This window comes from Eleutherodactylus coqui, chromosome 12 (assembly GCF_035609145.1).
Source record: "Eleutherodactylus coqui strain aEleCoq1 chromosome 12, aEleCoq1.hap1, whole genome shotgun sequence".
Classification (NCBI taxonomy): Eukaryota; Metazoa; Chordata; class Amphibia; order Anura; family Eleutherodactylidae; genus Eleutherodactylus; species Eleutherodactylus coqui.
Window position 1 is genome coordinate 114872872 of NC_089848.1, and position 20956 is coordinate 114893827.

The following is a 20956-nucleotide window of genomic DNA, read 5'->3' on the forward strand; positions in this document are numbered from 1 at the left end:
GAAGATAGCGAGCGGACCGATGAAAGCCTACAGGTATATTGCTAGCGACTTTACTAATTGCAGTGAGACCGGTTGTATTGTATAAGTCTCCCGGCAAGTAGGAAAAAGTTGCATAACTAAACTCCCCGTTCTCAGAGGGAATCTCCAAGGACGATTCCCTCAGAGACACGAACTGGGTCGTGCCTCAAAAAGTAATAAAGGGCTAGTCCCATAGACCTGTATATTCAAGTCTATAGGTACTGGAACGGTGCCCAATTACAGCCTGTGGCCTGTAAGAGGTAGTCTAATAGGGTTGGATCAATCATCCAATGCGCCAGAAATAGATAAGTAGTGCTGCCCCGAATGCCGGACAGGACTGCGTAGCCCTACTAGTAAGGGGAGTCAAGCTGCAGAAGGAAGAGAGGAGAGATATAGTGCCTGCCGCTCACCATCAGAGCCGCAGGCACTATATCTCTCCTCTCTTCCTTCTGCAGCTTGACTCCCCTTACTAGTAGGGCTACGCAGTCCTGTCCGGCATTCGGGGCAGCACTACTTATCTATTTCTGGCGCATTGGATGATTGATCCAACCCTATTAGACTACCTCTTACAGGCCACAGGCTGTAATTGGGCACCGTTCCAGTACCTATAGACTTGAATATACAGGTCTATGGGACTAGCCCTTTATTACTTTTTGAGGCACGACCCAGTTCGTGTCTCTGAGGGAATCGTCCTTGGAGATTCCCTCTGAGAACGGGGAGTTTAGTTATGCAACTTTTTCCTACTTGCCGGGAGACTTATACAATACAACCGGTCTCACTGCAATTAGTAAAGTCGCTAGCAATATACCTGTAGGCTTTCATCGGTCCGCTCGCTATCTTCATCCAGCGAAGCGACCTTTCATACTTAGTCTCTGAGCCTAGGGAATTATTAGGAGGAGAACCTTTGTCTTATTTCCTTCTATATAAACAAGGACTACCAACTAGGGTCTTATTCACTAAAATAGGATTCATAGGGATTATCGCATAGAATTCAGGGCAATTCTCGGCCCTGCTCCTGAAGAACCGCCCCATACAGGGACGGAGAAACGCGTTGAGCTAATGTCCTATCCCTAAAGTAAATTAATTTTGAAACAGAACTAACGTCTGAACGAATAGCCACGGAAGTGATCACGCATTCCTGGAGCAATTATTCCGTTGCTCCAAACTGATGTACATTTGAGTGACCACTATAGTGACTATTCGTAATACGTACACTAAATACTGGAGCAGTCACTCACTGTGTGAAATCAATACACAACTCTGAATTAATACGTTAACAAGTGCCGAAACACTGCAAGCCACCTTAGTAGTCACCTACTTGCTGAGTAATTATCTCATCCTTAAGACATAAAAATAAAAAGAATGCTTGAGTGAGCACTGAGCGACTACTCAGTTATTGACGTTGTAACATCTACATAAATATCTGAGTGATCATCCATTGAGGGGTTTAATTCCCCCATTATTAACGTTAAAATATACAAACCACGAGTGACAACGTATCCAGTATGGTGTAACATAGATCTTTTGATCAACCATATGATCCTTTAAAAATAGCGATAATAATGGTCAAGGGGTTTCCAGCTGTGAACCAGCCACGATAGATCAGGGAACCTTCTTTTTGTGACATACCGCTATAAACCAGTGACCCAGTCCCCTAATTCTGTCAATAGGGGTTAACCTGACTGGATACCTAAGGGGAACTAAGACCCCTATTCCATCCGGTCACTGAGTCACACAGTACGATCCATGTTGTCAGTCCACGTGTGTTAGTGTTTGTTATATGATTTATGTGGCCCTAATTTTAAACAAATCATTAATAAAAGTTATCTATTTTAATTTTGTCTAGGTATGTCAGCTGGCTCTATTGAGCCAGTTGAAGTATTTATGCTGGACGAAGGAACTTTGGGCCTGTCCATGCAAATGGGTGAGAAAACTAGAGCTTTAGCCGCGACCTTGGTCACAGCTTTCTCTGAGTCATGCGATTTTCGGCTGGCCAAAAATCGTGTGCCCGTGTGTAAGAGGCCTTACTGCAGTCAATTGATTTAGCACAATTTTAAAGACCTCTGATTGTTGTCAAAGAATGGAAATATTCTTGTTAAAATCAAGCAGCTGATTATGTAATACTGTCACAGGTTGGGGCTCAATCGTAAATCTCTTTCTGGGAAAGCTGAGTGAAAACTAATATGGTCACCGCTTGCAGTACCAACTTTCACCATTCATCTCCTCCCTAGTTCTGAGCTGGGGGTACTCGGTGAGGTCTCAATTTGAGGTGTCTGATGGTTTGTTCTCTCAAGGCTCTGGGTTACTTCCTTTCATATGTCCCTGCAATCTCTACAATGTTTCTAGAGAGGGACCAGATGTAACCTTACAATCTACCGCCATCAGTATATCAGGGGTTAACCATGAGGTGTGACTTGCATCCTAATTCTGGGTAAAGCGTTTGGGTCCTGCCAACGAGATCCCTCTCCTATACACTGCTCAATGTTTTCATCTGTCTGATAATGATTATACAATATAACATAGTGTAAGGAGGCTGCCAAGTAAACTGAAGGGCACATATGGCCCCCAGACGACAGCTTTAAGGATGCCAGACACATCCTCTATATACGACATATTACATACGGCACATTCATTCTATTGTGATACATTTTACCCGAAAACTGGAGGCCCTTTTGTACGTCCCAATGATCAGGCACAAATGTTTACAAGAACATACATTTGCCTGATCATTGGGCTGTGTGAATGAGCCCTGATCAGCCTACGAATGAGCAATTGCTCATTCATTGGCTGATGGGGTCATGTATGAAAGCATAATGGCCCATTTACACGTAACAATGATCGCTCAAAATCCGATCAAACAAACTATTTTGAGCAATAACTGTTATGTGTAAATGCCAAAACAATCGCTCACTATTTGTTCACTTGTCTCCTATGGGAGTCTATATGAGCTGGTCGGCAAAGGGAGGGGGAGGGAGTTTAACATCCCCGTGTGGATGAAGGGAATCCCCTGCTGTGGGGATAAAGGGAATCCCTGTTCCTTCATTTCTGTGGGGATTCCCTTCCTCCCCGTGTAGATGCCTTTCATTGTTCTGGCGGCCGAGGGATTTTGGGGCTGCAGCGTCAGTGCACTGCAAGACGCCGCAGCCAGCCATGTAAACTCGCACGATTGAGCACTCTGACAGCGGTGACTTTTTAGCGCAGCTTTTGGAGCACTAAATGACATTTATGTGAAAAAGCCTGCAACAGTAATTGTTCCGTTTCTCTCATTCGCTTATATATGATAAGGTGGTTATGAATGTGTATTTTAAGGCGCACAGACACGGACAATCTCACCTTCTGGATCAGCAGCACAATGATGGGGATCAGCTGTGCCCGCTCTTGTTCCAGGCTGAACAGGGTCTGTGGGGTACGGATGAAGACTTTTGTGTATCCATAAGCCACGTCCTCCTGAAAGTCGTGCTGCTCGATCAGAGCTCTAGTCGCCTCCATGTCAGAATCCATTAGGTGGTTGGGCCATGTGTATTCACAGGTCATCTTGTATCTGCAGATTATATGTTATAATGTAACACTGGTCATTACAGACTGTGACAAAAGGGTGAGTGACAACCAAGATGATCGCCATTAATTATAGCATCCACAAATGTTAGTGTCCTCTGCCCTCACAGCGCTTCATAGCGTATTTACAGTTATAATGGCAGAGATATCATGGCCACCATATTGGCAAAGTCTTATGGCGGTCTTACATCCCAGGAACTTATATTCCAATAGAGGTACCTGAGCAAAAATCTTTCATAGGGTTGTCTATAGGCAAACCCAGCCCTTCGGACTCGTACGTTCTCCATGAGTCCCAAATATTCCACTTGGTGGAGACATCTGCAGTCATCGAACAGGACGGGAGATTTCTGGTCATTTGGTTTGATGCAACGTACATAATACGGCTCCTGAAATAAAAAGGGATAAAGGTCACTGATGCCTCAAATCACATAGATAAGGGTGAAGAGTCAGACTGGCCCACCAGAGTATACAGGATCCTTCGGGGGCCCAGGCTCTGATACAATAGTAGGTCTATTGCATTTGTAGGTGACTTTGGAGCAATCACTCGCTACTGGGGTCTGTTTCTAATGAGATGATTCACCGATCTATAAGACCTTACAGATGAAGTGAATGTACATATGTATAGCATAGATAGATAGTGGGTCCTCACAATCATATTCTCTGATATTTTATCTGCCTGAAGCCACCACTAGAGGGCACTCTATAACACCTTAGTGATGAGCCTTTAAGGGGTTTTCCATGGAAACTACTATTGATGACCTATCCTTAGGATAGGTCATCAATAGTTGAACAGCTGGGATCAGATGCTCGGGACTCCGACCGATCAGCTGAGCAGGCGCATGCTGTCAGCGCCACAAATACACAGAGGTTTGGAGCTGAAGCAGCGGAAACCTGCGCGCCGGCTCTGTGTAGTGGCCGGCGCTTGTAACTGCAGGCACGGCTCTTATTGAAATCAACGCAGGCTGTACCTGCAGTTACAAGTGCTGGCCACTACACGGAATTCGGTGCGGAGACTTCTGCTGCTTCAGCTTCGGCTTCTGTGTATTTGCGGTGCTGACAGCATGCACCCGCTCAGCTGTTAGGTCAGGGCCCCGAGCGACGAACCCCAGCCAATCAATAGTATTCTCTCTGGAAAACCCCTTTAAACAATTTTTTATGTTGCATTCGAACATTGGTACATGTAATGTGTTGTATAACTTTTATACATTTTTGGGAAAGGAGGTGTTACCCTTTCCCAGAAACTTTTTTTTTTTTCATTTTGTTTTATGGTGTTCGGTTAAAAACAGCATGGTAATTTTGTTATCTGGAACCGCACAATTAGGGCTTATTCACATGAGCGTATATCGGCTGCCGTTTCTACAGCTGGCTGATATACGCTACCATCTGAGTTGTCTTCCCCCTTCCCTCCCCGTCGCTGGCTCTCTGCCTCTCTCCTCCCCTCTGGCTGTTTGCAATGGGAGGGGGGCAAAGCTAAGCTCCCGCCTCTGTCCCACCCCCTGTCCACAGCTAGCAATGGGAGGGGGCGGAGCTAAGCTCCACCCCCTCTCATTGCAAACAGCCAGAGGGGAGGATAGAGGCAGAGAGTCGGCAAGGGGGAGGAAAGGGGGAAGACAACTCAGATGGTAGCATATATATCGTCTGTCTGTGAAAAACAGCGGCCGATATACGCTCCTATGAATAAGCCCTCACTGCAATACCAAATTTAGATTGCTTTTTAATTTTTTACTACTTTAGTGCTAATGTTTCAAATGATCGCAATTATTTGTTGTAGCTAAATTAGCCACATAAAAACGCTCCTGTGAATAAAGGCCCATTTAGACCCAACGATTTGAGCTTCTTTTGAACAATAATCGTTGTGTCTAAATGCACAGACATCGTACAGTTTTTGTGCCCGAGTCGTTCCTCACGTAATTCTAGTTTTCTTGAATTGAGTGATGAACTCTTATCAGCGGTGTAGGCTGTTGTCACAGTCGGCAGCTGATAAGATTCTTTCGGCTTCTGTTCTACTGGTAATTGACAGCGGAATGCGAGCTGTAATCGCGGAGAACAATACAGCTGTTTGCTTATGCAGAACAGCTGAATTGTTCGCCGAGTGATAGCGGCAGTGTCTCGCTCCACCTGCATAGCTCTTAAGTAGCTACTTAGCTATTATAAACTATGCAAAGATGATCGCTCAAAACAGTCACTCAAACTATCGTTTGAGCGACTTTTGAGCGATCATCTGTCGGTGCAAATGCGGTCTTACGCCTAATTTTGTGACTCTGTATCAGAAAAGCCAAGCTCTAACTGATTAGGAAATGAATCAGTACAGAATAATGCAGATTACAGCCAATAGCATTCATTTCCAATAACAAATGGCTTAGTAACATAAATATGACAATCATTTCAGTCATATTGGTTACATGTATGGACACCTTAAGGCCTAATGCCCACGGACGGATTTCCGCTGCGTAAAACGCGGCGGAAATCCACAGCGTTTCAATACAGCTATTAGGTTCTATTCAACCTAATAGCTCAATGTACACGCTGTGGAATTCCACAGCATGAAATTACCCATGGCACGTCCTATCTGCCGCAGGTATATGCACGGAAGGTTTCCATTGTAGTCAATGGAAGCCGCCCATCACACTATACTTCGGATGTAGCACAGTGGAAGTTTAGCGTGAATACATGCCCCCTGCCCACCACTGGCCGCGTCATATGACGCTGCCGGCAGGTCATGTGACACCGTTGGAGCATCATGCGCTGTACTGCGCATGCGCGCCGGAGCGTCATGCGGGACTTCGCACAGTGGATCCGGAGGTGAGTATGGGGTCTTTTGGGGGGCACTATGACAGACTCCGCTGCAGTATTCTGCTTGCGGAGCCTGTCACGGCCGTGTGCATAAGGCTGAATGCACACAGGCGGATTTTTGCTGCAGAATCCGGAGCGGACGTCCACCTCCAGGTTCCGCAGAAAATACCTTCCATAGTATGCTATGGAAAAGTGATTCTTCCTGCACACAAGTGGAAAACGAAAATCACAGCATGCTCCATTTTCCTGCAGTGTTCACACAGACGGCTTCCATTGAAGTCAATGGAAGCTGTCCAACCCGCAGCCTGTCCGCGGCAAATGCCGGAGTTAAAAAAAAAACTGTACTGCGCATGTCCAATGGCTCACCGCCATCCGCAGTACAGAAAAGAAGAAGAATGAGAGTTACGCAGTGTCGCCGGCCACAAGCAGAGGCGGAATCCGCTGCGGGAACTCGGATTCGGAATCCAGCTCTGTCGTGTGCAGGCAGCCTAAATAGGGAAAATTGTCATGTGAACATCTGCCCTATATATAGTGGGAACAGGCATGTAAACTTCAGGAACCTCTCCCCCTCCCCATCCTTCTTCTTCTAATTCTGTCCTCCGATGTCTAGATGGCAAGAACGTGACGGAATAATAAATGCCTTAGCATAGGAAAGAAAAAAATTCCACTGAATTATTTAATAGCGGGTTGGCAGATGGACTAATTCTGCCAAGTTATCACACTTCAAGGCTTCCAAAGTGTGCTTTGTCACCTCGCACAGAGCCACGCGGGCAGGACAAGCTGACGAGGAGAGTTATGTAAACTGCAGAATATTCAATGAAGTTCTCTAAGTCACCTCTGCAAGTGTCAGAAGCTGAAAACCTTCCACTACATGTAAAGTCAAGTGTCTCCTGTCAGGAGGGGCTGCAGAATGCGACAAGGACGTGACTGACAACCCCTGGGTCACTCTTGTTCTGTTGGCAGTTTAGGAAAAGTTGCCAGAGGCTATTCCAGTGCTAAAAATGGCTCTTCATGGTGTGATGAGATGTAGTAGAGAAAGAATAGAAGCTTAAGACATAACAGTAAAACCTCAGGAATAAGCAACCCTACTGCAAGGCCATTTCATTTAGTAAATTAGTAAAGATCAAGGCTGCGATATCCTCTCATCAAATTACTACTGACCACTTGTCTGTTTGTATGTATGTATGTTTGTGTGTGTGTGCTTCTCATGGTGACATCATTGCAGGTCCTACAGTCTACATAAAACACAGAGTCTGACCGACAGAAGAAGTTCAAAGGTTGTTGGAATGGAAGGACAATAATAACAAAATGAGAATACAACTAAGCCGTTATTATCTCAGACACAACTCAGCGGTCCTGACAGGAGATACCGACCTACCGCCACCACAGAGATTCAGCAGGCTGAAGGACCTGCAGTGACGTCACTACTGTGGGAGGATCCATTCTGGAGTTTGATAGAAAGTACTGTGTACTAGATAAACTGACAGCAGCTACCAGGACCTGTGATGATGTCACCGTCATGTGATCGCGCGCGTGTGTGTGTGTGTGTGTGTGTGTGTGTGTGTGGAGTCAGGGATCACATGACCAGGGGCTGATCACTGTATCCAGGAGCTCTGTGTGTATCATGTGTGGGAATCAGGATGGATCAGCAGGGATGCAGCAGAGCTGTTTGTGTCATGTGGGAATCAGGATGAATGTAGTACAGCTGTGTGTGTAATGTCTGGAAATCAGGATGAATGTGCATTGCGCCACCAGAAACACTGGTAGTATAATTTCCTACTAATTACTAGTACATGATATAGGGGCTGGTTGTCAGTACTAATAGATGAATAGCTGTTACTGTAGTATAAGGTGTGTGGATCTCATGTCTGATCACAGTGTAATTATATTATATCAGTGATGTCAGTAACAGGGGGCGGGGCTGTGACTACCTCTCAGACATGATATAGAGGCTGGTTGTCAGTACTAATAGATGAATAGCTGTTACTGTAGTATAAGGTGTGTGGATCTTACGTCTGATCACAGTGTAATTTTATTATATCAGTGATGTCAGTAACAGGGGGCGGGGCTGTGACTACCTCTCAGACATGATATAGAGGCTGGCTGTCAGTACTAATAGATGAATAGCTGTTACTGTAGTATAAGGTGTGTGGATCTTATGTCTGATCACAGTGTAATTATATTATATCAGTGATGTCAGTAACAGAGGGCGGGGCTGTGACTACCTCTCAGACATGATATAGAGGCTGGTTGTCAGCAGTAATAGATGAATAGCTGTTACTGTAGTATAAGGTGTGTGGATCTCATGTCTGATCACAGGGTAATTATATTATATCAGTGATGTCAGTAACAGAGGCCGGGGCTGTGACTACCTCTCAGACATGATATAGAGGCTGGCTGTCAGTACTAATAGATGAATAGCTGTTACTGTAGTATAAGGTGTGTGGATCTCATGTCTGATCACAATGTAATTATATTATATCAGTGATGTCAGTAACAGGGGGCGGGGCTGTGACTACCTCTCAGACATGATATAGAGGCTGGCTGTCAGTACTAATAGATGAATAGCTGTTACTGTAGTATAAGGTGTGTGGATCTCATGTCTGATCACAGTGTAATTATATTATATGAGTGTTGTCAGTAACAGGGGGCGGGGCTGTGACTACCTCTCAGACATGATACAGAGGCCGGTTCTCAGTAGTAATAGAGGAATAGCTGTTACTGTAGTATAAGGTGTGTGGATCTCATGTCTGATCACAGTGTAATTATATTATATCAGTGATGTCAGTAACAGGGGGCGGGGCTGTGACTACCTCTCAGACATGATATAGAGGCTGGTTGTCAGCAGTAATAGATGAATAGCTGTTACTGTAGTATAAGGTGTGTGGATCTCATGTCTGATCACAATGTAATTATATTATATGAGTGATGTCAGTAACAGGGGGCGGGGCTGTGACTACCTCTCAGACATGATATAGAGGCTGGTTGTCAGCAGTAATAGATGAATAGCTGTTACTGTAGTATAAGGTGTGTGGATCTCATGTCTGATCACAATGTAATTATATTATATCAGTGATGTCAGTTACAGGGGGCGGGGCTGTGACTACCTCTCAGACATGATATAGAGGCTGGCTGTCAGTACTAATAGATGAATAGCTGTTACTGTAGTATAAGGTGTGTGGATCTCATGTCTGATCACAGTGTAATTATATTATATGAGTGTTGTCAGTAACAGGGGGCGGGGCTGTGACTACCTCTCAGACATGATATAGAGGCTGGCTGTCAGTACTAATAGATGAATAGCTGTTACTGTAGTATAAGGTGTGTGGCTCTTATGTCTGATCACAATGTAATTATATCAGTGATGTCAGTAACAGGGGGCGGGGCTGTGACTACCTCTCAGACATGATATCCGGATGAATGTGCATTGCGCCACCAGAAACACTGGTAGTATAATTTCCTACTAATTACTAGTACATGATATAGGGGCTGGTTGTCAGTACTAATAGATGAATAGCTGTTACTGTAGTATAAGGTGTGTGAATCTCATGTCTGATCACAGTGTAATTATATTATATCAGTGATGTCAGTAACAGGGGGCGGGGCTGTGACTACCTCTCAGACATGATATAGAGGCTGGCTGTCAGTACTAATAGAGGAATAGCTGTTACTGTAGTATAAGGTGTGTGAATCTCATGTCTGATCACAGTGTAATTATATTATATCAGTGATGTCAGTAACAGGGGGCGGGGTTGTGACTACCTCTCAGACATGATATAGAGGCTGGTTGTCAGTAGTAATAGATGAATAACTGTGACTGTAGTACAAGGTGTGTGGATCTCATGTCTGATCACAGTGTAATCATATTATATCAGTGATGTCACTAACAGGGGGCGGGGCTGTGACTACCTCTCAGACATGATATAGAGGCTGGTTGTCAGCAGTAATAGATGAATAGCTGTTACTGTAGTATAAGGTGTGTGGATCTCATGTCTGATCACAATGTAATTATATTATATTTGTGATGTCACTAACAGGGGGCGGGGCTGTGACTACCTCCCAGACATGATATAGAGGCTGGTTGTCAGTAGTAATAGATGAATAACTGTTACTGTAGTATAAGGTGTGTGGATCTCATGTCTGATCACAATGTAATTATATCAGTGATGTCAGTAACAGGGGGCGGGGCTGTGACTACCTCTCAGACATGATATAGAGGCTGGTTGTCAGTAGTAATAGATGAATAGCTGTTACTGTAGTATAAGGTATGTGAATCCCATGTCTGATCACAGTGTAATTATATTATATCAGTGATGTCAGTAACAGGGGGCGGGGCTGTGACTACCTCTCAGACATGATATAGAGGCTGGCTGTCAGTACTAATAGATGAATAGCTGTTACTGTAGTATAAGGTGTGTGGATCTCATGTCTGATCACAATGTAATTATATGAGTGTTGTCAGTAACAGGGGGCGGGGCTGTGACTACCTCTCAGACATGATATAGAGGCTGGTTGTCAGTAGTAATAGATGAATAGCTGTTACTGTAGTATAAGGTGTGTGGATCTCATGTCTGATCACAGTGTAATTATATCAGTGATGTCAGATACAGGGGGCGGGGCTGTGACTACCTCTCAGACATGATATAGAGGCTGGCTGTCAGTACTAATAGATGAATAGCTGTTACTGTAGCATAAGGTGTGTGAATCCCAAGTCTGATCAAAGTGTAATTCTATCTGTGACAATGTGTTGCTATAGATTTGTGCGTCTGTTATTTGTGTTCTCATCGCTGTATTAATGAGATAGAAGTAAAGTTTTCGCTCAGCGTCATCCTGATAGAAGTGATAATTCTTCATTATTCAGTGTTTCTAACATCATTCCTTGTTATCTGGAGTCTCAAAAAAAAAACAGCTGAAAGCTATAACCGCATCTCCAGTATGCAGGTTTAAAGAGACCCTCCCGCATTGCAATGATATGTGATAGAGCCCTTTAAGAGCATTGCCCACGGACCCAGCACTTCTAGGTTTGACCATGGTGACCTCTGAGCTACTCTTGAGGGTAGGCATAGCAAGCAGTAGTTGCACTGACCCATCCCTCTCCAGTGCTTGAAATGGCTGATAACAGTGTGCAATAGACTGTATAATATTTGACAGCACATATAGAAAATATGGATTGAAGTTTCTTTGAGTACCTTTGGCTGATAACAAAACACAAATGATTGCATAGAACTGTATAGCACGTTAAGAACAGACCTGCTGAGGGTGCGCTGTGGCTTTAAGTAACTGTACCCAACTTTTTGAGACGTATACATTTATGTCAAGTAAAATGATAGGATTGAGCAGATCTCCGAACTGCAAGCGAATCTCAGCAGCTATAAATACGCAGAGCGCGAGACGTTATTCCCACCCAGAGATGCTGTGAGGAACTTGCAAAACCCTGCAGAGACGAGAGAGATTCGGCTTCACAGTGTTTCTATATACTCACATCATATACACTCATTGTCCAAAAAATCCATCACCTAGAAGTTGTCAGAATCAAATGAAACTTTCTATCTGTGATTGTAACATTGATGTAAGCGATTACAGTATCAGAGCAAAAAGAGAATTTATTGCGAAAAACTGACCCCTTGAATGGAGGTTCTAGTACCCTGTTATACCACCTCTAGCTTGGATACAGGATCTGATACGGGCAGGCATGGAGGCTCTAGTACCCTGTTGTACTGCTTCTAGCTTGGATACAAGATGTGATACGGGGCATGGAGGCTCTAGTACCCTGTTATACCGCCTCTAGCTTGGATACAAGATCTGATACAGGCAGGCATGGAGGCTCTAGTACCCTGTTGTACCGCCTCTAGCTTGGATACAGGATCTGATACGGGCAGGCATGGAGGCTCTAGTACCCTGTTATACCGCCTCTAGCTTGGATACAGGATCTGATACGGGCAGGCATGGAGGCTCTAGTACCCTGTTATACCGCCTCTAGCTTGGATACAAGATCTGATACGGGCAGGCATGGGGGCTCTAGTACCCTGTTATACCGCCTCTAGCTTGGATACAAGATCTGATACGGGCAGGCATGGAGGCTCTAGTACCCTGTTGTACTGCCTCTAGCTTGGATACAAGATCTGATACGGGCAGGCATGGAGGCTCTAGTACCCTGTTATACCGCCTCTAGCTTGGATACAGGATCTGATACGGGCAGGCATGGAGGCTCTAGTACCCTGTTATACCGCCTCTAGCTTGGATACAAGATCTGATACGGGCAGGCATGGAGGCCCTAGTACCCTGTTGTACTGCCTCTAGCTTGGATACAGGATCTGATACGGGCAGGCATGGAGGCTCTAGTACCCTGTTGTACTGCTTCTAGCTTGGATACAAGACGTGATACGGGGCATGGAGGCTCTAGTACCCTGTTGGGCCTCCTCTAGCTTGGATACAAGATGTGATACCGGTGGGCATGTAGGCTCTGGTACCCTGTTGGGCCGCCCCTAGCTTGGGTATAAGATGTGATATGGGAGGGCATGGAGGCATACAAGTTCTGTATGGTATCTTGCGGCATATTGCTCCACATTTGCTGTAATTGAGCCTTGTGCAAACTCGTTGGCTGTCAAAGTTGGCATACCAGATGTTCTATTGGCAAAAAAATCGGGCAGCCAAGTAGGCCGTGGAGGCATGGCAATGTTTTCTCTAATGTCTAATCATTTACATATCTACTTGAGATGTGATTGCATGCCGAGCTTTGCAGCACAACAACAACTCCTTCTAGGTGTTTGATTTAAAGTGTATATATTCTATAATTTGACCTGGTGACATGCTGTACCGAGGTCCATGTGTTATGACATCACACAGTGGATGGTGCGTTCCCTATAAAATCATATACAATATTCAACTAAATAGCATCATTATGGACAGAGAATTATGTCATCAGACCTTCACCTTGTATACGTATACAGTAGAAAAATTACCAGAAAACTGTATATGGTGCTCACAAAATGCTTGGGGTGGCACGTTCGCTTTGCCCTATGGCCCCCTGTGTCCTATCTGCAATTCTGAGGTCAGGATGCAAAAAGTGGTAAGCACCATTTCTTTCCAATAGGCTATGGGGTGCTTTATGTACTAAACCCAATTTGATACTATACATTGGTTTGGTTCATATTACAAGTGAAGAGAAGAAGCCTGGAGCATCTCACAAGATGGATTATTATCAGCAGTATTACAGGTGAGTGTTGAAGTCACTGGCAACCAAGTACTGATAGGCAGAAATCTATTGTCTTGTATTATATGTTTCAGGCCCTTATTGGCCCTTCTGCAGATAGAGAGACGAGATGAGCAGGACATGGTGTTACATGTTGCTTCTCCTATAATTGATGTGTTGATGTTGTCCTTGTTACTTTAACCCCAATATAATAACATGACATGAGCTTCATAGATGTTCAGATCATCGAGCTGATGATGGGTAAGTCAGTGCTACATACGGTAGTCAGGGACCTTGCCCTTGCCCTATACTTATCCCAGGCCTCTCTTCCTACAAATTTAAGGGCCCATTCACACGGCAATTTTTCCCGCAGATGTGCTGTCCATGTATTTCATGGACAGCACATGGACTATTAGACTCTTCACATGTATTCATATGGACTGATGGTCCATGTGAAAAAAATCACAGCATGTCCCATTTTGGTCTATTTCATGGTTGAAAGTAGAACATGTAAATGTGCAATGTCCTGTACATCGGACCATACATAGATGTGACTGCTATGACACAATGGTCAGTTAGCAAAGACCGGTGGGGCTCGCTATGCTGTTAACGTAACATGCCAAAGGTCATGTTGGCAACTGCTACATGTGGGATTTGGAGGTAAGTGAATAAAAAACACAGAGTGCTGGTTCCTGCAAAGACACGTGATCATTTTACATTGAGACCAGAATTTTGGATTAAAATACATATGAGACAATGGCAATGATATAAATTTAACATTTCCCTACCCAAGACTACCAGGTATGTATACTTTAAACACTTTACTGCTCTAGACCAGTGGTTTTCAATCTTTTTCAGCCCAGAGCCCCCTTAAAATAATGGGAGGGTGGCTAGCACCCCCCAAGGCTTACTAGTTTAAACCCAGTCAAAGTTCAAGATGTCCAAAGGCGTTTCTTCCACATCAGCAGCCATCTGGTCAATTCTTCTTGAAACTCTCATTACTCAAAGGAATCAATTTCACCATGGCACAATCGTCAGGCCCCAGCATAGTTCTGACAATCTTTTTAACTGTGGGTAACACAAGTGTTTCCCCAATAGTATGTGATTTGCCACATTGCGCTATTAATAAAGAGACTTTATAGGAAGCAATGAGGCCTTTGTCAGCATCGATTTCCAAATAGCTTGCCTACAGTGCTGCGGTTCTCAAACTTTAACTTTAAACCTTGGAGAAATTAAATAGGCTTACTCACTTTGTCTGAATGCATTTTTGCAAGGGAATCACTCAGTCTCGAAGGCTTCATAGATTTATTCGAAAATGCCATTTCACAAATGAAGCACAAGTGAAGCTGTCCGTTTGTAGAAAAAGGGATGAATCCATATTTCAAGTATTCATTTGAATATTGACGGTATTTCTTCTTCTCGGCCATTTTTATAAAGCATGCTTCAAGAATGCACTGCTTATGTCCCTCTATCATATAATGATGTATGACTTTTATAACTCCATGACTCCGCTACAGATCAATCACACTAGATAACCTAAAGAACAACCTAACCCGCTGTATTCCATAATGCCGCTGATTGGCTGGAACTTTCAATTGTGTGGGTCTCTGGGAGTTGTAGTTTATATCAGTGTTCTAAAAAGACACTTGGCATCCACTAAGACTACAACTCCCAGAGATCCACACAAGTGAAAGTTTGAAGTGGTTCCAGCCAATCAGCGGCATTATGGAATATAGCGGGTTAGGTTGTGCTGTAGGTTATTCAGTAGTATAAAGTGTGATTGATCTGTAGCGCAGTTAGGGAGTTATAAAAGTCATACATTATATGATAGAGGCTCGCAGCCTGCACACAACTCCCATTACATGTAAGTGATTCATATGGAAATAACTGCCTCGGTTTTCGTCAGTTTCGGAATTCACCAATTGGTTTCGGCCAAATTATTGACGAAAACTGAGGTATCACTACAAATCTTTAGAAAAATGTAGTTACTACAAGGGGCTGCTGATAAGTCTTTGGCTGTACCCAGAAAGAAACAAGATAGGAAGATGAAACTTTACATTTCTTCCACATCCTCTCCACTGATGCCAACACACTTCTTACATTGGTATTCCAAGTTCTGTAAGCCTTGCAAAAAGAAGGATTTCGGTTGTGCCTCAAACCAGTCATTCGTAGCAGCCATGGCATCAGAAATGGTGTAAAATTTTGTACCCTTAAGGTATTTCTTCAGGTTTGGAAACAGATGATGGTCGGAGGGAGCTAGATCTGGTGAATAAGGTGGGTGGTCAACCAGGTGAAAGCCTAGCTCCACCAGTTTTGCCGTGCAGTGTGAGCGGAGGCATTATTTTGCAAGAACAAGATTCCTTTGGACAACTTGCCGCACCTTTTGGCCTTCAGAGCTGCCTTCAATTGGTCCAAAAGTTCCATGTAATGCCTTGCATTGATGGTGGAACCATTGTGAAGGTAGTCCACTAGCAGCACGCCCTCCTTATCCCAGAACACAGACGTCATCATCATAGTGGCTGATTTTTGCACCCTGAACTTCTTTGGGCGAGGAGAACCACCGTGCCTCCACTCTTCTGACTGCTCCTTGGTTTCAGGGTCATACAAATAATTCCAGGTCTCATCCATAGTGACCAGTCGGTCCAGGAAGTTCTTATCAGTCCGGAAACGCTGACAAATAGACCGGGAAGTTTTCACTCGCATGCTTTTCTGATCTGTTGTCAGACATTTGGGGACCCACTTTGCAGATCGCTTCTTCATGTTCAAAGGGTTATGGATAATGACACAAACACCTTCACGAGAAATCCCCATGATGTCCGCTGTTCCTTTAGCTGAAATTAGCAGATTCTCCAGTATGAGGTTGTGCACAGCATCGACGATCTCCGGAACAACAACCTCTATCGGTCGTCCAGGACGTTCCTCATCATTGGTGCTGCTGAAGTGGCCCGTTTAAAATTTGGCAACCCAGTTCTTAACGGTAGAATATGAAGGGCATTGATCCCCCAATGTCTGCGACATATCACCATGAATATCCGCCGCGGACTTTCCTTGCAGAAACAAGAATTTTATCCCTCCCCTACTCTCATTTGCTGTGAATATCACCTTAGACTCCGACATTTTGTTTTCCCTAGATCACTGTAGCCGTAAGCTACAAACACAACATTTTGAAAAGATATATTAGACACATAAGGCTTTCATGAGATGTAACCTTTGTTACCATAGAAAGAAAAAAACAACACAAAGCCAAAGACTTATCAGCAGCTCCTTGTAGATGAAAAAAATCAACAAAGCAAACGCAGAGTGCCCCCCTACCACCCTCTTTATGTTCCAACACCCCCCTGCCACCCCTCGTTAACTTATCGTTTGGTTTAAACAGCAATTGTTCAATTTTTCATATTCAATTATACAGCGAATGTGAAAGACTGAACGATACTCATTTGAACGAGCCAACAATGCATCTGTCTGTATAAACAGGCTGCATGAAAGCGAATAAGCTAGCGATGACGTCATTCGCTCTTTCAAACGACAATCGTCTCATCTAAAAGGATCCTTAGTTGGCAAGGTATACAGAAGGCACTATTAATGTGGACATTGATGGCGTTGTTAACAAAGGCGGTTTGGCTATTGTTACATGAGTTCTCTGCACTGCACAGCAGCATGTGATAGCATTATTTATATGTATTATTTTGCAGTGTTACTTTTGTATATTGTTTGTTTAACATGAACTTTACAATGATGGCCCAGCTGCCTATTAAATGCCTGTGTGTCTATTTGTATGTGTGCACACCGCATATTGAATTCCCCCCGACAAAACATGACCCTGGTCTTAGGATTTGTCCCTATGGTACTGAGAATAGGGCTGATCCCCCTGCACTGTGACAGCCCCTCAGATATTTGTAGGCAGCTATTAAGTCTCCTCTCAGCCTTCTTTTTTGCAAGCTAAACATTCCCAGATCCTTTAACCGTTCCTAATAGGACATGATTTACAGACCGCTCACCATCCCGGTAGCTCTTCTCTCAACTTGTTCAAGTTTATCAATGTCTTTTTTAAATTGGCATCCCCAGAACTGGACACATTAACCCAAATGAGATAATTCCAGATAAGATAATTATTTCACGTAATCTCTGGACTCTATACTTTGTCCTAATACATCGCAGAATTGTGTTTGTCTGCTGCATCACACTGTTGACTCATGTTCAGTCTGATTTCTCAGTATACCCAAAACTTTTGTCACATGTGCTGCTGCTTAGCCCAATTCCTCTCATTCTGTATGTGCTTTTTTTCATTTTTCTTGCCCAGATGTAGGACTTTGCATTTTCCTTGTTAAATACCATTCTGTTAGTTGCCACCCACTGTTCCAGTTTGTCTAGAATATTTTTGAATACTCTCTCTCTCTTCCCTAGTGTTAGCGATCCCTCCTAGCTTTGTATTGTCAGCACATTTGATCAATTTCCCCTCAGTTCTCCCATCTAGATCATTTATAAAAATGTTGACCAACACTGGGCCTAGGACAGAGCCTTGTGGTACCCCACTTGATACATTCTTCCACTTGGATGTGCAGCCATTTATGACCACTCTTTGAGTACGATCACTCAGCCAGTTGTGAATCCACCTAACAGTTGCCTTGTCAATCCCATATTTGATTACTTTTTCAATAAGTATGGTATGAGATACTTTGTCAAATGCTTTACTAAGGTCAAGATATACTATATCCACCGCATTTCCCTGAAAGGTGATTCTGTCAAAGAAGGAAATTAGATTAGTCTGGCATGACTTGTTTGTTACAAACCCATGCTTGCTCTGGTTAATTACTCCATTCTCATCCAAGTACTTGCATACATGCTGTTTAATAATTTGTCCAAAGTCAGTTACACGCCTCAGCACAGGTTCAACAGAAGCAAAGGGCAAAATGAAGCAGCAACATTCACCTCTCACCTGGGCTCATATGCTACAGAAGATGGCATTTCCTGATAAATAACATCCAGTCCCAGTATTGTCACTGATCGCCTCAGAATAAAAATGCACCTGATTATTGCCCAAATTCTCGCTGAAATGGCAAATTTATGCAATAATTGTCCTGTTTACACGCGGCCGCTTGACAGTTCACTGAGCCAGAAATGGCTCACCTGTTGGAGCTACTTAGTTTAAAACATAAGTAAAAACTACACTAGTGTCGGGTCATGTAAGCAGAAGCCGCTCAATCTTTGAGCGACCCTTGTTTATTACGAATGGAGGTGGACAGCCGGAGCAATCCCTGGCCGCTCCCCCTCTATTGACTTGAATGATTATCACTCGGGTGTAAAACACAGAAACAAAAAATGGACTGTAGTTCATGGGACAGCAAATGGGCACTTATGAAACCGACAGTCATCCTTTGTAAAGGTAACAAGGGCACATTCACAAAACTGTATTTTGGTCCATGTGAGCCCTTCATAAGGCTATTCAAATGAACAACTTTTCACATTGTCCTTGTGAAGAAAAAAAAATCATTGCTGTATATCCTATGCTCATTCATTTTCAGAGACAGGAATAGGACTTACAATGTGCAGGGCCTATGGAGATCAAAGAGCACAAGGATGGGTGTCCAAGTGCTATCCAATGCCAGTTGCGCCAGAGTGAATCCGGTCTAAGAAACAGTTTAGCATCTAATATAACTACTATAATCCAGCCTCTATCTATAGGAATATAAGTACTATAATACTTCCCCCCATGTACAAGAATATAACTACTATAATACTGCTCCCTATGTACAAGAATATAACTACTATAATACTTCCCCCTATGTACAAGAATATAACTACCATAATACTGCCTCCTATGTACAAGAATATAACTACTATAATACTGCCCCCTATGTACAAGAATATAACTACTATAATACTGCCCCCTATGTACAAGAATATAACTACTATAATACTGCTCCTATGTACAAGAATATAACTACCATAATACTGCCTCCCGTGTACAAGAATATAACTACTATAATACTGCTCCTATGTACAAGAATATAACTGCTATAATACTGCCCCCTATGTACAAGAATATAACTACTATAATACTGCCCCCTATGTACAAGAATATAACTACTATAATACTGCCCCCTATGTACAAGAATATAACTACTATAATACTGCCCCTATGTACATGAATATAACTACTATAATACTGCCTCCTATGTACAAGAATATAACTACTATAATACTGCCCCCTATGTACAAGAATATAACTACTATAATACCGCCCCCTGTGTACAAGAATATAACTGCTATAATACTTCCTTCTATGTACAAGAATATAACTACTATAATACTGACCCCTATGTACAAGAATATAACTACTATAATACTGCCCCCTATGTACAAGAATATAACTACTATAATACTGCCTCCTATGTACAAGAATATAACTACTATAATACTGCCCCTATGTACAAGAATATAACTACTATAATACTGCCTCCTATGTACAAGAATATAACTACTATAATACTGCCCCCTATGTACAAGAATATAACTACTATAATACTGCCTCCAATGTACAAGAATATAACTACTATAATACTGCCCTCATGTACAAGAATATAACTACTATAATACTGCCCCCTATGTACAAGAATATAACTACAATAATACTGCCTCCTATGTACAAGAATATAACTACTATAATACTGCCCTCATGTACAAGAATATAACTACTATAATACTGCCCGTATGTACAAGAATATAACTACTATAATACTGACCCCATGTTCAAGAATATAACTACTATAATACTGCTCCTCTATGTACAAGAATATAACTACTATAATACAACCCCCTATGTACAAGAATATAACTACTATAATACTGCCCCCTATGTACAAGAATATAACTACTATAATACTGCCCCCTATGTTCAAGAATAGAACTACTATAATACTGCCCTCATGTACAAGAATAGAACTACTATAATACTGCCCCCTATATACAAGAATATAGCTACTATAATACTGCCCCCTATGTACAAGAATATAACTACTATAATACTGCCCCCTATGTACAAGAATATAACTACTATAATACTGCCCCCTATGTACAAGAATATAACTACTATAATACTGCCCCCATGTACAAGAATATAACTACTATAATACTGCCCCCTATGTACAGCAATATAACTACTATAATACTGCCCACTATGTACAAGGATATAACTACTATAATACTGCCTCATATGTACAAGAATATAACTACTATAATACTGCCCCCTATGTACAAGAATATAACTACTATAATACTTCCCCCTATGTACAAGAATAGAACTACTATAATACTGCCCCTATGTACAAGAATAGAACTACTATAATACTGCCCTCATGTACAAGAATAGAACTACTATAATACTGTCCCCTATGTACA

General features: G+C 42.9%; 1 protein-coding gene across 1 annotated transcript in view; it reads right to left on the bottom strand.

Moving 5' to 3' along the window:
* LOC136586513 (unconventional myosin-Ig-like) overlaps window positions 1–20956 on the bottom strand; it is a 174755-nt gene that overhangs the window by 94507 nt on the left and 59292 nt on the right. Inside the window, exons 15-16 of the mRNA XM_066584633.1 lie at window positions 3793–3959; window positions 3352–3559 (exon numbers count right to left, since the gene is read on the bottom strand). Of these exons, the coding sequence (XP_066440730.1) occupies window positions 3352–3559; window positions 3793–3959 (375 nt within the window). The remainder of the gene's footprint in view (window positions 1–3351; window positions 3560–3792; window positions 3960–20956) is intronic.